Source organism: Talpa occidentalis, unplaced genomic scaffold, assembly GCF_014898055.3.
Source record: "Talpa occidentalis isolate TD23 unplaced genomic scaffold, MPIMG_talOcc4v2.1 talOcc4.18, whole genome shotgun sequence".
In the NCBI taxonomy this organism is placed as follows: domain Eukaryota; kingdom Metazoa; phylum Chordata; class Mammalia; order Eulipotyphla; family Talpidae; genus Talpa; species Talpa occidentalis.
In genome coordinates this window covers 583,382-600,046 of record NW_023601851.1, presented here as the reverse complement: position 1 = coordinate 600,046, position 16,665 = coordinate 583,382, and the positions used below count along the sequence as shown (strand labels likewise).

Sequence of the window (16,665 nt, the reverse complement as noted above, 5' to 3'; positions counted from 1 at the left end):
AGGGGAAAAAAAGAATGAAAGGCAGTATAAAGTTAAAGGTATAAATTCTGGAGGCAGATTACTTAGGTTTATATTCCAATATCTTCTTTGTATCTCAGTTCCTGTAACTATAAAAGAGGTTTCCAGGGTTAAACCATAGAGATTTTGAGCAAATTACATGCATATAACTTTTTTAAAAGCAGTGTCAATGAGAAAATAACTCAATAAATACTTTATTTCTTAGGCACAGATTAAATTAGGCACTCTTCATAGCAAATTTATAAAAGATTCCAGTGGCTCTGTGATACCAAAATCATATACAATTGGGCCTCCCTGGTGACTCAGCAGGTGCGCACAGCACTGTGAAGCTGTCCACAGCCTCTGCAGAATGGGTTCAACTGCCAGCCAGCCAGGGAGATACCCACATGTGCGACAGACCTCTCCTGTCTCGCCCACTGCTCCCCTCAGCAGTGTTCTTGATCCATCTGCCTATACTGCTCCCTGCTGTGTCTCTGGTGAATCCTCTCACCCTCCCACGTCTCTGGCCTATACCCCAGCTCTTGTATAAATAAATAAATCTTTAAAAAATAAAACAAAAACAAAATCATATATATTAGCTGCATCTTTTAGTAGTTAAGGGGGACAAAATTTATTTTTATTAATTTTTGCTCTTACAACTAATAAATTTATGGCCCATGTGCCCCCATCAGCCTAAATGTTAGTATTCTCTTTTTATATAATCAGCTGCAAAATATTTGAGTCTTTCAGCCTATACCATCACCAGATTATCAGTTTTTAAGCATGCATTACACAGACCTATATGTAGATTAAGAAAAAATTAAATATAATTACTTCTTTGTCAAATTGTGTATAATATTTACACCTTGTCTTATACAAGCTCATCCACCCACATTTCAATTTTAGCAAAAATACCTGATACTTGGTAATATAAACTATTAGCATTACAATTATTGCAACCTAATCAAATGTACATTTAAAGTAAACATAAAGTAAGAGCTGGAAGGATATTTGTTATTTACAATTAATTGGTAAAACAGTATTTCCCAAAAGTGCAAGACCATTAGGTTTTGAGATTAACCAATAAGAAGTAAGTATAGGCATGAAAGGGAGAGAAGAAGGGAGAGATGGCTCCAATGGACTGGGAAGAGTAAAAGGAAAGACTGGTTTATATAAATGTTTACTCATTCACTTAAGAATAGTTTGAGCCTGGGCCTCCCTGGTGGCAAGAGGGTTTAAACCACCACACTATTAAGCAATCCACAGCTTCTACAGCACAAGTTCAATCCCAGGCCAGCCGGGGAGCAACCCACATGGCAAGGCAGACCTCTCCTGTCTCACCCTCTGCTCCCCTCAGCACTGTTATTTCATCCAGCCAGACTGTTCTGTTTCCCTCTCTGTCTCTGGTGAATCCTCTCTCCCCCCACATCTCTGGCATGTACCCCAGCTCTTGTATGCATAAATAATAAATAAATATTAAAAAAGAAAGAATAGTTTGAGTCTATTCACTTTCATTCTAAATTTTAAAGCATAAACATAAAACAGGGAGTAAAGGGAAGAAGGAGTCTTGTTATCTTTATATATTCTTACGGGTGCAATGGACCTTTGGCTTAGAAATACTCAAAAATGAATCTTGAAAAAAATAAGAAGAAACTCTTTATTCCAAAAAAGGTAAAATATAGTATGTGGGCTACAACAAATGCTAGCTATAACAACCAGTTTCATTTCAAATCTGAATTGATGTATAAATTTGAAACTGTTTAGGACTAATCAATTTTTGCTGAACTGTGAATAAAATCTATCAATATATTAATTTGGACATGTGTGTAAACTATTGTTTATTTTATTCATAGATGTTAAATTTTTGTCACATACATAAAAATAAGAATAATCCTACAATTTCTACAAGGCAATAAGTTGTGAAATATATTTTCCAGTACTACTTTGAAATTATACCCTGAGGTTAAATGAACTTTCAACTTCTTCCAAATGTACTGTTTAACTGAGATTTTTCAGTCATCATCTACTGTTGGCTTGATGGTCACGCCTCTTCTGATCTGACCCCAACCAATTAAACTGCAAAATGAAAATAAAATATGAATTTAAGTCTATTTCATTAGCATTATAATAAATCTTGACAAACGTTTTTCTATCTCTGTATTCTATATTAAAATATTCCATGATATGTTCTTTTATAATGATAAATATATATTATCTTGTAGATATTCCTAGTCTTTATCATGTGTCTTCAATAGCATGGATATAAGAAAAACAAAGAAGTTATTGCCATAGTCACCTTTCTCTAAAAAAATTATACCTATTCATTCAGAATCATAAAATAAAAATACTTCCAATTCCCCTGAAGAACCAGTCAACAGACACAACACAGCATTCTAAATAAAACATTCTTATTTTTCCTCAAAAAAATATCTTTTACAACATCTGACAATACCACAATGTTTTTAATGGGGAGATTTAAAATATAGTCTAAAAGATGATCACGGGCAGTAACGGCCAAGGCTTTTTGTTCTTTCAAATTCCCCTGCAGTCAATGACCAGACTACATTGTGACTTCATTTTTAACTTCTAAAGCAAAACACAGCAAGAAGGGGTTAAAAGTAGATTTAGCAAATGGCAGACTTGAAGTTTCTGGGTTTTGTTTGTAAACACCAAGTAAGTATCTTGACCAAAGTATTTTTGTTGGTCTACAGCAACCAAACAAGAAAAAGTTATACTCAAAACCCAAAGAAATTTTGTGGCTGAGAGAATGTCAATCATATCCTGTTCCTCCACAGGGAAGAGAGGGAAAGACTGAACTTATTTTCAAGAAGGATTCTCAGGGACTAGTTTTTGTTTAACCTCATATATGGAGAAAACACCCAAGCTGCTACCAAGTTAGAATGCTGAAAGCATTACTGTGGAAGTATGGTGCACAAAAGTTTCAGAAAGAATGTAGACTGTGAGTGCCTATGTCCAAGAGATTATGAGCAGATGAAATGAATAAAGAAGTCTCCAAGAAGCAAAAACAGTGAGAAACAAAGAAATATTTTAAGACATTTCAAGCAGCGTGTATATAGGAAGAACTAGGAAAAAGAAGAGAGAGATCCAGAAAAGGCTTATGAATGACAAGGCTGCATACCAAATTAATAAAGGTCTTACCTTGTCTGATGTAAATTCACAAAGATGGGAAAAGATTGATTTTTAGGAATAATCTTAAAGAAGCACAAGCCATGTATTTTTATTCTCAATATCTTAAAAACAAATGCCTTAAATATGTTCAAAGAGCTAATGGAGAAGACACAAAAGACCAAAACAGACAAATGAAAATGATTCATTTTATGAAAAACTAAAAATCCAGAGCTATACAAGGACAACTGAAACATTTACTTAGGTAGGCAAAACAGCACAGTGCAACAGAAACACTGAAATTACTATGTTTGAAGAGCAAATGAGAGAAGACTGACGAAAACTGATCATCAATTGAGGGGCAATACATGAAGAAATAATGATGGGAAATTTCCCCAAAAACTAATAAAAGAATTAGATAAATTCAAGAAGTTCTTAACGCTGTCTTTAAGAAAAATCTATGTAAAGTCAAAGACAGGGGCCTCCCCAGTGGCACAGCGGTTGAGTGCTGGGGTGTGAACACAGCCTCTGCGGCGCGGTTTGAAACCCGGCTGCTCCCCGGCCACCGGAGGAGGGTCCCACATGGCGTGCAGACCTCTCCTGCCGCCCGCTCTCCCCTCAGCAGTGTACTTCAGTCCTTCTGCCTGCTCTGCTCCCCACTTTGGCGCTTCTGACTGTACCCAGTGCATGTATAAACAAAATGAACAAACAAACAAATAAATAAATAAAACATGCCTCTATTTAAAAAAATAAATAAATAAATAAAGTCAAAGACAGAGAGACTTTTATGAAACTGCAAAAGAAAACACAGCATCAGTGTGTAAGGAGTTTCCACAAGATTATCAGTGGCTTTCTCAACAAAACCTGAGCAGTCCAAGAACAGTATATTTTCATAGTGTTGGAATAAAAAAAAAAATCCATTAACCAAGATCATGTCTGAAGCAACAACCATTCACAGAAATGAAGAAAATGATTTTTTTTCCATACAGCAGAAAGTAACACTGATGGAAATTCTGATACATGTTAAAACATGGATGAACCTCGGGGATGTATCATATTAAAAAACTACTAACAAGGGGACAGTTATTGTCTATGTCAACAGCAGCAAACAGAACGGTTGTTGTTAAAACTCTATGAAGGTGAGATTAGAGTCATTTTTAATTAGGTACAGAGATTCAGTTTTATAAGATAAAGTTTCCCAATATAAATGGGTAGTGACGTTTGCAAAAAATGTGAGTGTACTACATACAAATGAATATTACACCAAAATGGTTAACATAGCTAACTTTAGCTTTCATTTTCACAAAATTTTAAAAAGGAATATAAGGGGATGATTCAGCTGTTCAATTAGTTCTTCTAAGTAATGTATTTAAAAATTATCATGTGCCCTGAAATTTCATGTAGTTAGAATTCTTTTGTAATAAGTAAGAGGATAAAAGTTAATGGTTTTGTTTTCAAAATCTGTTTCAAAATAAAATGTCAATCTATTACGGTGAATGTCTTACAAAGTCTTTTGGAGTTTTTAAACAGTAGAAACCATGTTTATTTACAAGAGATAGAAAAATCAAGTGACTATAAACCAAATCAATATGAGTGACTAAAGAGACATGCAATAAAGACACAGGTAGTGACAAAAGAAGAGAAAGCACAGGATGAGTTGAATTATTGTAGGCACAGTGAGGACAGAAAAGACCACAGGTTAGAGGGTTTACATGGAAGGAGAAAATGCTGAAATGATTGAAGCAGACTAGCATAAAATCCTTTAATATCAGGTTAATGTGAATTTACTAGAAACTAGTACAGATTAATGAGGAAAGCAGGGCAAAATATTTTGGTAAGAAGAAATTGACCATGGATTAAAGTACTGAAGAAGGAAAACCTAAGTCAGGTGGATTAAAGTACTGAAGAAGGAAAACAAGTCAGGTCTTTCATAACTTACCAACTTGTGTGATAATGATAATGGTAGGGGTTGTAACAATGAAATTGATGGGAATGTGATTAGCTCAAACCCTACAGAAATCTGTGAGGAGGTTCCTTAAAACACTGAAAAGTGAACTGCTATTGACCCAAGTAGTCAATCCGAAGAATCTACCCAAAGAGCACAAAACATTAACTTGAAAGGAAACCTGAACTCTTATGACTGTAGCAACCCTACTAACAATAGCCAGAATATGGAAATAACTTGAATGTTACAGAACAGATGACTGGAACAAGAAGATGTGGTCTATAACACAATGGACTACGGCTTAGTGATCAAAAAAGATAAACTCTCAGTTGCCTCCATGAAACATTCTTTAGTTCTAAAATAAACATAGACTGGGGCTCCTTGGTGGTGCAAGGGATAAAGACAGAGCACTGTGAAGTTACCCACAGCCACTGCAGCACCAGTTCGATCCACAGCCAGGGAGCTACCCACATAGTGCAGCAGTCTTCTCCTGACTCGCCCTCTGCTCCCCTCAGCAGTGTATTTCAGTCTGCCTGATCTGCATTCCACTCTGTCTGATACCAGAAAACAAAGGCAAAACACTGCATGACACAAACCTCAGAAACACCTTTGAGGATTCTACTTCAGAAGCAGGGAAAACAAAGGAGAAGTTAAACAGCTGGGACTACATGGAACTAAAAAGTTGCTCACGTACAGCAAAAGAGACAATAGTCAAAAGACAGAAATCCTACTGAATAGGAGAAAATATTTGCCCAAAAAAATGGGCAAAAGGACTAAAAATAAACTTCTCTGAAAAAGAAATGCAAGTGGCCAACAGGCGTATGAAAATATGATCAACAACACTGGTTATCAGGGAAATATAATTTAAAACCACAATGAGATACCAGGTCCCTCCAGTAAGGATGGCCCACATTAAAAAAACAGAATTAACAAATGCAGGAGATCAAGGAATGTTCTTACTCTTCTGGTGGGAATGGTAAACTGGTCCAGTCATTATGGAAAGGTGTACAGAGGTTCCTCAGAATACTAAGAATGGATCTACCTTATGAACCTGGAAATTTCATTCACAGAAATCTACCCAAAGGACACAAAAACTCCAATTTGAAAGGAAAGCAGGTTGGAGCCTCCCTGGTGGCACAAGGGGTTGAGACGCCACCTATGAAGCTATCTGCAGCCATTACAGTACAAGTTCGATCCCTAACCAGGAAGCTGACCCACATGACGCAGCAGACCTCTTCTGACTGGCCCACTGCTCTCCTCATCAGTGTGTTTCAGTCGATTTGCCTGTTCTGCTCCTCATTCTGTCTCTGATAAATCCTCTCACCTCCCACACCTCTGGCCTGTACCCCAGTTCTTTTTTTTAAAGATTTATTTATTTATTTATACAAGCACTAGGTACAGTCAGAAGCGCGGGAGGGTGAGAGAATTCACCAGAGCCGGGGGGGAACAGAACAGGCAGACCGATGAAGTACATTGCTGAAGGGAGCAGCGGGCGCGGCAGGAGAGGTCTGTTGCGCCATGTGGGACCCTTGCCGGTGGCTGGGGATCGAACTGGCGTTGCAGAAGCTGCGGGCAGTTTTGCAGCCCAGCAGCGCTCAATCGCTGTGCCACCAGGGAAGGCACTGTACCCCAGTTTTTGTATGCATAAATAAATCTTTAGGAAAAAAAAAAAGGAAAAGTAGGCTTCCCTGATGGTGTAAGGGGTTAAAGACAGCCCTGTCAAATTATCACCAGCTACTGTAGCATGAGTTCCATCCTAGGTGGCCAAGGAGCTGGACCCACGTGGCGCAGCAGACCTCACCTGTCTCACCCAACGTTCCCCTCAGCAGTGTATTTCAGGAGATCTGCCTGTTCTGCTCCCCAATCTTACTGGTGAATCCCCTCACCCCACCGCTCCTCTGGCTCATATCCCAGGTCCTATATGCATAAATAATTTTTTTAAAGGAAATCTGCCCCCCTATGTTTTCTGCAGCACTATTTACAACCCCAATGCCCCCAAATAAATGAATGGGTAAACAAGACGTGGTATAACTACACAATGGAATATTATTCAGTGATCAAAAAAGACAAACTCATGTCATTTGTGGCAACATGGATGGAGAAGGAAGGGATGATGCTAGCTGAAGTAAGTCAGAAGGATGAATACCAGATGGTCTCACTTATATGCGGAGTACAGAGAAACTAAACAAAAGGTCAAGAAAAGGTCAAAAGTAGCAAGCTGACTACAGAACAGAGACATACAGCAAAGGTGGGGACAGGAGGGCGACAAAACGGGTTACATGAACACAAAGGAAAATGGAGATGGTTCATGTGTGACATGGTGGTGGAACTATGAGGACTACAAAAACATAAGAAAATAATTCTATCATTTTATTAGAAAATAATTTTTAATTATTTATTTTTTAATTAACTGATAAAGACTAATTTAAAATAAAAATGTAATACCTCCCTGGTAATGGTCTCAGCATCATCCATGTATCGGCAGCCACTGCAGCATGAATTAGAGCCTCAGGCAGGGAGCTGACCCATATGGCACAGCAGATCTCTCCTGTCTTGCCTGCTGTGCCCCTCAGCGGTGGATTTCAGTGAATCCACCTTTTCTATTCCCCACTCTGTCTCTGGTGAATCCTCTCACCTCCACACCTCTGACCTACACCCCAGCTCTTGTATGCATTAGTAAATAAAATAAATCTGGGCCTTCCTGGTGGTACAAGGGGTTAAGTATATATCACTGTTAAGCATATAGCTGCTATCAGCAGCCTCTGCAGCATGAGTTCAATCCCTTGGCCAGCCAGGGATCTACCCACATGGCACAGCAGACCTCTCCTGACTTGCCTGCTGTTCCCCTCAGCAGTATATTTCAGTTAGTCTGCCTGTTCTGCTCCCCACTCTGTCTTTGGTGAATCCTCTCAGTCCCCACACCTCTGGCCTGTACAGCAGTTCTTGTTTGCTTAAATAATCTTTTTTTTTTTTTTAAAAAAGAGATGTATTACTTAAAGTGAAAAAAAAAAAAAAAGGATAAACTCATATCATTTGTGGCATATGGATGGAGTTGGAAGGGATGATATTAAGTGAAACAACCTGAAAGGGGAAAAATTAAATACCATGCAGTGTTACTTATATGTGGACTATAAAGAATCTGAACAGGGCCTCCCTGGTGGTGCAGGCCAGGGAGCTACCCACATGGTATAGCAGACCTCTCCTGTCTCCCTGCTTCTCCCCTCAGCAGTGCATTTCAGTCAGTCTGCCTGTTATGTTCCCCACTCTGTCTCTGGTGAATCTTCTCACCCACCCGCACAACTGATTCTTGTATGTATGAATAAATAAATCTTCAAAAAAAAAAAACAAAAAACCTGAACAAAATCACACAAAGGCAAACCTGAAAAGCTGATCATAGATCTGAAGTATCCAGGAGGGAAGGACAGGAGAGGAAAGAACATAGTAGGCTATGACTGAGGCTGCCAGGGGTGGTGTGGTAGGGTGGGAGCAAAGGGGAAAGGGGTCTAGTCAGTATTGCTGAGGCTTGGGTTGTGGGTGTGGAGAAATACATGCAATTGTAGGGGTATAAACCCCTATACCTCTAAGACATGTACTATGATGTAAATCAACATTTCCTCATTATAACAGCAGCAAAAAAAAACCCAGTCAAACAGAATGGAAAACAGACACTTAGTAACTAAATTGGGAGAGGGCAAAAAGGACTGCTAGTAGTCAAGAATGTATGTGAGTATGTGTTTCCTAGTTCTACTAACTGGGGAGCAATGAGAATATCCAGATTTTGGTTTCGAATCATGGAGATATTAATGGCTGAATTCAGGAATGGGGCAGATGGTATACAAGATGATCGTGTACTTTCTGCAATAGAAATTAAAGAAGTGCTTAAAAAAACAACGGGGACATTTTAAAAGAATACAGAAAAAAAACTTGAAGAGAATCCTATTTGTCAGCATAGAGCATAAGCATCAAAATAAAAACAAATCACTGAGTAAAGCAGACCTCTTTGAGTCCACACTACAGTATCTAAATAAGTAAGTGAACATTAAAGAGGAATATTAGATAATATATGTACGAAGTGGCAGGATTAGAAATACTTTTCTGTTATACCCAGAGTATGCATCAAGAATAATCAAGTGGCAAAGGAGGCAGTTTGTCGAGAAGCAGATGTGCTGAATATCGAGGAATTATCTGGGGGCTTTCTACTAATTTCTTACTAATTGTAACCACAGAAGGTGAAACTTTACAACAGAGAAATCAGGTGTCTTAATGACATGGACAAAAATAATCTCACCAGTTAGGTACAGCCTATTACTGTGAGCCACTTAATGTGATTCTTGAAAGACACACCATTATCTATACAACATCGTGGTGCACAATATATAACTTCAATTTAAGAAGAGAAAAACACCAGATAAATTAAAATTGAGCAATATCTATAAAGTAACTCTATTGTATTTTTAAAATACCAAGTCATATTTAAGAAAAGGAAGTTTAGGAAGGTTCCACATTAAAGATAATAAGAAAGATACAGTGTGATTCTGAGTAAGAAGCAAGGAAAATGTTCTAAAAGACAATACTGTGAAAAGTGACAAAATTTAAATATAATGTGCGGTTTAATAATTTTATTAATATTAAAACTCCTAATGTAGTTTTAAAAGACAAAATCTTTATTGTTAGGAAATAGATATTAAATATTAAGACTAATGTGCAACCTACTCAGCGCTTCAGAAAAATTCTATATATATATATATATATATATATATGCTCTACAACAACTAAGTATTGATCCTGAATTGTCTGCGTTTACATAGATTGTATTTAAGTTTGCAGAAGAGACTGTTATACCAGTTGGGAATGTATGTAGTATTACAATAAGGGTCAACCCAATATAGGGCTGAGAGATTTAAATCCATAAGAACTAGTGAATTTAAGGAAATTGTGTGTATGTCAATGATGAAGTAAATACAGCACAAGAAAATAATACCCCTCTTCTTGATTAGATAATGGTAAATCTGACAAGCTTACCGCCAATGCTTCTCAACTCTTCGGCTAAGAGCAATTTTTTCTCCCACTTCTGTGCACACAGGATTAGTGAGAACTATTTTACCCAAATCAGCCTTGACTGCACTAACTCTTCCTCCTGTTGAGAGGGATCCTATATTCACCATAAGCACTTCATTCTTAGACAGCTTTTGCACCTATGAAATAGATAAAGAAAAAGCAGAAAGTTAAATTAAGAAAATGCTTTTCAAAATAAAGTCAGAATTACAAAATACTGCTGGAATATGTAAAATGAAAATGAAATTTTGCACAAATGACAACACAGTGCTCTTTGAATGATATTCAATTCTATTAATCTAATTATCTATCTCATCTATCTAACTTGTCTGTTCATCCATGCACCCATGAACTTACTCACCCCTCCATGCTGTTACGATAAAAAGGAAAGATCTATTTAGTACTCAGTGAATTTATGCAAGGTCCAACTCTAAAACACGTTATGAAGTATATTAATATTAACTACATATAGTAAGCAATATAAGACAATCAAGGAAAATCTTAAAATTCAGAAAAGGATGACAAAATTTCCTAAAAGGGACAAAACAAGTTAACCGGTGCTGGACCTCTAATTCCATTCCATATGAAAACTAGGTATTTCTGGTCTCTATAAACTGGTAACACCTACTTCATACTTATTAACTGCTATGCTACTTACTGAGTTCAATCCCTAGCAATTGTCTACACTTAGACTCTAATGCGCAAGTTCAGATTAATACTTTAAGGATTTTGTTTCCTTAAAAGTAAGACTTCAAAAAATAAAAATTAAAGAAAATCACTCACCACTCCCCCAAAGGATGAATATAAGGTTTAAAAGCAAATCAGTGCCAGCAAATGAATTTTTCTTCAATGTTTTTTCGTGAACATTAATTTTTTCTAATATGAAAAGATCTTTATAAGTTTACAAACAAATTTCTGAGTATTCAAACAGCAATGTAAGCTTATATCAAAGCAAAAATGGAAAATTTTAAGAACCATATCAATTACTAATATGTAAAAACAGAAAAAAATAATTCAACAGAAATAATGGTGCAGGGGAAAGACTTTAAAACGTCCAATTAAAATTCCACTGTTTATAGCAGTGTAATATAAAATACACTGCTGTTTTTGCAAATTGTTTCTCTACATTTATTTATATTCAAATACTTTAATGTCATATGTAAAATGTAAATACCTCATTTTTCTTTAAAAAATGCATTTACAATATTGTTTTTAAATAAGGAACAACTTGCTGAGACAAGTTTGCAAAAAAATTTTAATAATTATAACTCAACTGATCTAAAAAAAGATATTAAAATACACTCTTTTTGAAAAAGCCTAAGTTTTTACTACTTGCATTTGCTAACCAATTGTAAGCCTTTTTAAAGAAGTCATGTGTAGGGGCCTCCCTGGTGGTGCAAGGGGTAAAGTCGCTGCATTATGAAGCTATCTGCAACCCCTACAGCAAAGCATGAGTTTCATGTCCTCTGGCCAGGGAGGTACCCAACTGTTGCAGCAGACCTCTTCTGTCACGCCTGCTGCTCCCTTCAACAGTGTATTTCAGTCAGCCTGCCAGTTCTGTTCCCCACTCTGTCTCTGGTGAATCCTCTCAACCCTGCACCTTTAGTTTGTAATCCAGCCCTTGTATGTATAAATAAATAAACCATAAACCTTTAAAAAAATAAAATACATGGGTATACTAGCAATAATACAGTGTGTAACACATTTTTCCATCTTTTTTTTTAAATTGGCAGTTTATGATTGATTGTCGTATTGGGAATTTCAATTTAATTATGCTTTCTTCTCTGTAATTCCACATTAACTATAAAAGAATCAAAACTCGTTAAAATACATAGCTTTGTTTTCTTGAGTTAAAAGCAGCATTTACCTTTGCTGCCTTCTTATCTCCTTCCGTGCGTATACCAAGAAGTCGTCTAAGTAAGAAATAGGAAATTTCCAACTCTGTGAAAATCTCAGGTAAAGCACCAACTGCACCAAGCACCTGCCCCACCATTCGGTCAGCCCGGCATAAAGTGGGGTCAATTTTTGTTCCAACTCCTAATAAAAAATCAAATTTACATTCTAACTTTATGCCTTTCAGGATAAACTAAGTCAAAGCAGTATACCATATGTATCTTTAAGTCTCAAAAAGATATTTTTCTCATACCATAAGTAGCTACATGATCAAAATTCAATACAAATCCCATATAAGATAAATGCTTTAAGAAATAAATGAAGGGCTTCGTTGGTGGCCTAAGGGTTAAGACTCAGTGCTACCACTTCGGCGGCCTGAGTTCAATCCCTAGCAAGGGAGCTAGCCCACATAATGCGCAGCAGATCTCTTCTGTCTTTACTGCTGCTTCCCTTAGCAGTGGATTTCAGTAAATTTTCCTGTTCTGCTCCCCATTCTGGTGAATTCTGTCACTATCCCTTACCCCTCATCTATGGCCTGCATTCCAGTTATTCCATGCAAAAATAAGTAAAATCTTTTAAAATAAATGGTCTCAAAGAAGAAATGAAACAGAAATTGAAAGTCCAAAAGATTAATGAAACCAAAGCTTGTTCTTTGAAAATATAAATAGGATAGACAAACTTCCAGTTAGACATACCAAAAAAAAGGGGTAGAAAACACATAAATATGATCATAAGAGAAAGAGGAGAAATTACAACAAAGGAGAAATCCAGAAGATACTTAGAGATTACTATAAATATTTACATATAAACAAGTTCAACAACTTTATGAGATGAATAAATTCTTAGATTAATACAATAATCAAGGGCGAATAAGAAATAGAAAACATGACCAAACCAATTACAATCAATGAAATTCAAACAGTAATAAAATCTCTTCCAAAAAACAAAAGCCCAGTATCAGAAAGTTTCATAAGTGAGCGTGAGTTTCAGCAAATGTTCAAAGATAAATTGATATTTATCCCTGCTCAAAGTCTTTCAAACAATTAAGATAGAAGAAATACTTTCAGGTAAAATCATCAACATGGTAGTGAAGGGACAGTGGGATCAAATTTTCCCATAAAAACATCTGAGAGAAATAACAGCAAGGTCCTGGCAGGACCCGGACATGAGATAGACAATCTAGGCAGCACCTGTGATTCCCTCAGACTGCCAAGGAAATTTGGAAAGATGAGAAGGGAAAAGAGAAAATCATTGGAATCCATCCCCGCTCCCTTACCCACAAAGCCAGCCAACTACATCTAGAAGTAAGAGAGGAAAAGCTTGAGATATCTGAAGGGCCTGGACAATGAAAAGCAGGGCCTCCCCACAGACAAACAACACTGGTAGTGAGCCCCTTTTTGTGGACCTAGAGGGACCTAGTAGTTCAATAGAGAAATACATCCCACCCAGACTGCAGGCACCTCCCAGTGCACTTGGCCTCAGCATGTGTCCGGAGGAGCAATACTCTGCATGAGAGACTCAACTACCACGGACTGAGACATCCGTTCCCATCCAATGTGGTGGAGGCTGGAAAAACAAGGACTCCTGGTTAAAAGCACAGCTCAGAACAACACCTACTATAACAGAAAAGTATCCAGACATGTATCCAGCTATGGCAGCTCAGACAGTAGACAGATACATCCATGCCTGAGCAAGAGAAATCATAAGTCATGCCTACCAGCACCACAGGCACAGGGACACTGAACAAAACAAAGCAGAAGGCAAACAAAGGAAATAAAGAAAACTATAAATGTTCAAGCAAACCCATCTACGAACAATACACCAAAGAAAGAAAATTAACCTCCAAAACCCAATTACCATGGGCACAGAAGAGTATCTCCACCCAATATACGAAAGAATTCAAAAAGGCCATAATGAAAACAGAGTTAAGAGAAAGTGCAGAAAGAGGTTAAGAATATGATCAAGGCACTGAAGGAAAAAGTGAAAAACTGGATGATATCCAGAGATGAGCAGAGAAACTCAAGAATTTGGGGAAAAACCATGAAAACAGAATGGAAGAAATGGAGGACTGAATCAGTGCTCTCGAAGATACAGACATTAAAAAGAACCAAACAAGAAAAGTAAATAGAAGCACAAATAAAAAAGAATGAAGAAACACTTCACAAAAAAATCTGACACCAGGAGGAAAGAAACTGTAAGTCACAAGAATCCCAAAAGGTGAGGAGAGAGACAAAGGAACGGAGAGACTATTCAATGTGATCACCGAAGTGAACTTCCTAAGCATGAAAATGGAAATGAAAATAGACATACGGGAAGCTGGAAGAACACTAAATGACCACAATGAAAGGGAAACTACAGTAAGACACATTATAGTAAAGTTACCAAAGGTCCAAGACAGAAAAAAATAATGAAAATAGGCTGACATCAAACTTCTCTAAAGATACACTATGGACAAGAAGAGAATGGAGGTGCATAATTAACAAACTCCAACTCAACAAATTCCAATCAAGAATACTCTAACCCAGAAAGCTCTTCCTCCTCTATGAACGAAAAATAAAAACATCAGATAAACAAAATCTCCACAAATTAATTACTCTTAACCCCCCCACTCCAAAATGTAAGAAACCCTAAAGCCAAAACCAACAAAGAAATGAACATGAAGAACAGAATAAGGTAAGGAATAGAATCATAAAAAGGCAAACAACGGCCAATACAGATGCTAGTGTATCAATATTAACTCTATGTAAATGTACGAAACTCACCAATAAAAGACACAGAAAAGCAGGATGGATTAAAAAACAAAACCCAACCTTTTGCTGTCTGCAGGAATCACATTAAACTGCAAAATATAAATATAGATCCAAAATAAAAGGTTGAAAAACAATTATACAAGCAAATGGACCAAAAAAGAAGGCAGGGACAGCTATATTTATATTAGATAAAACAGACTTCAAACTAAAAAAAGTAAAGAGACAGGTCCTCCCCAGGTGGCGCAGCAGTTGAGCGCTGGGCTAAGAAGCTGCCTGCAGCCTCTGCAGTGCAGGTTCGATCCCTGGCTGCCAGCGAGGGTCCCACATGGTGCACAGACCTCTCCTGCTGCGCCCGCTGCTCCCCTCAGCAGTGTATTTCATCAGTCTGCCTGTTCTGTTCCCTGCTCTGGCTCTGGTGAATTCTCTCATCCTCCTGCGCTCTGACTGTACCCAGTGCTTGTATAAATAAATAAATAAATCTTAAAAAAAAAAAAAGTAAAGAGACATAGATGGTCACTATGTTGTGATTACGGGGACACTACATCAGGAAGACAATGCTCATCAACATATACTCACCAAATGAAGAACACCAAAATATAACAGACAATTATCATATCTGAAAACATACATTAGAAAAAATACAAATGCAGTAGAAGACTTCAACACATCACTCTCATTAGTGGACAGATCAATGAGACAAACAATAAATGAGGACACTAGAGCTCTAAATAAGGATATCAACCTCATGGGCTTAAACACAGCTATGGGACACTGCACCCAAAAAAATCTAAGTACCGGGGGCCTCCCTGGTGGCGCAAGGGGTTAAGCACCACACTCTGAAGCAATCCGCAGCCTCTGCAGCACGAGTTTGATCCCTGGCCGGCCAGGGAGAAACCACATGGCGCAGCAGACCTCTACTGTCTCCCCACTGCTCCCCTCAGCAATGTATTTCAGTCAGTCTGCTGTTCTGTTCCCACTCTGTGTCTGGTGAATCCTCTCACTCCATGCATCTCTGGCCTAAACCCCAGCTCTTGTGTGCATAAATAAATAAATCTTTAAAAAAAAAAATCTGAGTACCCATTTTTCTCAAGCACATATAGATCATTCTCCAGGATTGATCACATACTGGACACAAGGCAAACATCAACAGACACACTAAGATCAAAATCATACCAACTATCATCTCTGATCATAAAGGTGTCAAACTGAAAATAAATTATGAAAAGGCAGCAGGAAATCCTCTTCCCTCATGAAGATTGAAACCCGCACTACAGGAAGACCACTGAATCAATGAGGTGATCAAAGAAGAAACTAAAATAATACCTTCAAATGAATGGTAATGAAGACACAACTCTCCAGAATGTATGGGACACAGCAAAAGCAATTATAAGAGAAAATATAATCTTAAAATCATGGAAATGCAAATCAAAACCTCACATATACCACCTTACACCAGCGAGAATAACAGTAAAAAAACAGAAAACAACAAATGTTGCTGAGGATGTAGAGAAAAAGGAACTCTCCTATACTCCTGGTGGGAATGCAATCTGGTCCAACCTCTATGGAAAGCTGTGTGTACTAAAAATGGAGCTTCTGTACGACCCAGCAAATCCACCCCTAGGGATGTACCCAAAGGACACAAAATCATTAATTCAAAAGGACACCTGTACCACTATTTTAATTGTAGCACTATTTACAATAGGTAAGTTATGGAAACAATCCAAATGCCCCAAAATAGATGACTGGAGCAGAAGATGTGGCAAATATTCAGCAATCAAAAAACATAAACTCATAGGCTTTGTAGCAAAATGGATGTACCTGGATGGGATTATGCTTGGTGAAATAAGCCAGAAGGAAAAAGAATAATATCAGAATGTTTCACTTACAGGTGAAGGTAGG

General features: G+C 37.5%; 1 protein-coding gene across 3 annotated transcripts in view; it reads right to left on the bottom strand.

The window, feature by feature from the left end:
- Positions 1–16,665, bottom strand: part of LOC119250666 (eukaryotic translation initiation factor 2 subunit 3, X-linked-like) — a 61,628-nt gene that overhangs the window by 17,871 nt on the left and 27,092 nt on the right. For 2 of the 3 annotated variants that reach the window (XM_037518325.2, XM_037518326.2), the window contains 3 exons: positions 11,991–12,160; positions 10,091–10,263; positions 1,659–2,073 (listed from right to left, as the gene is read on the bottom strand). In XM_037518325.2, coding sequence (XP_037374222.1) covers positions 2,010–2,073; positions 10,091–10,263; positions 11,991–12,160 — 407 coding nt within the window. In that variant the 3' untranslated portion in view covers positions 1,659–2,009. Of the gene's footprint in view, positions 1–1,658; positions 2,074–10,090; positions 10,264–11,990; positions 12,161–16,665 lie in introns of those variants that run through there. The other variant, XM_054697641.1, reaches the window with a different exon arrangement.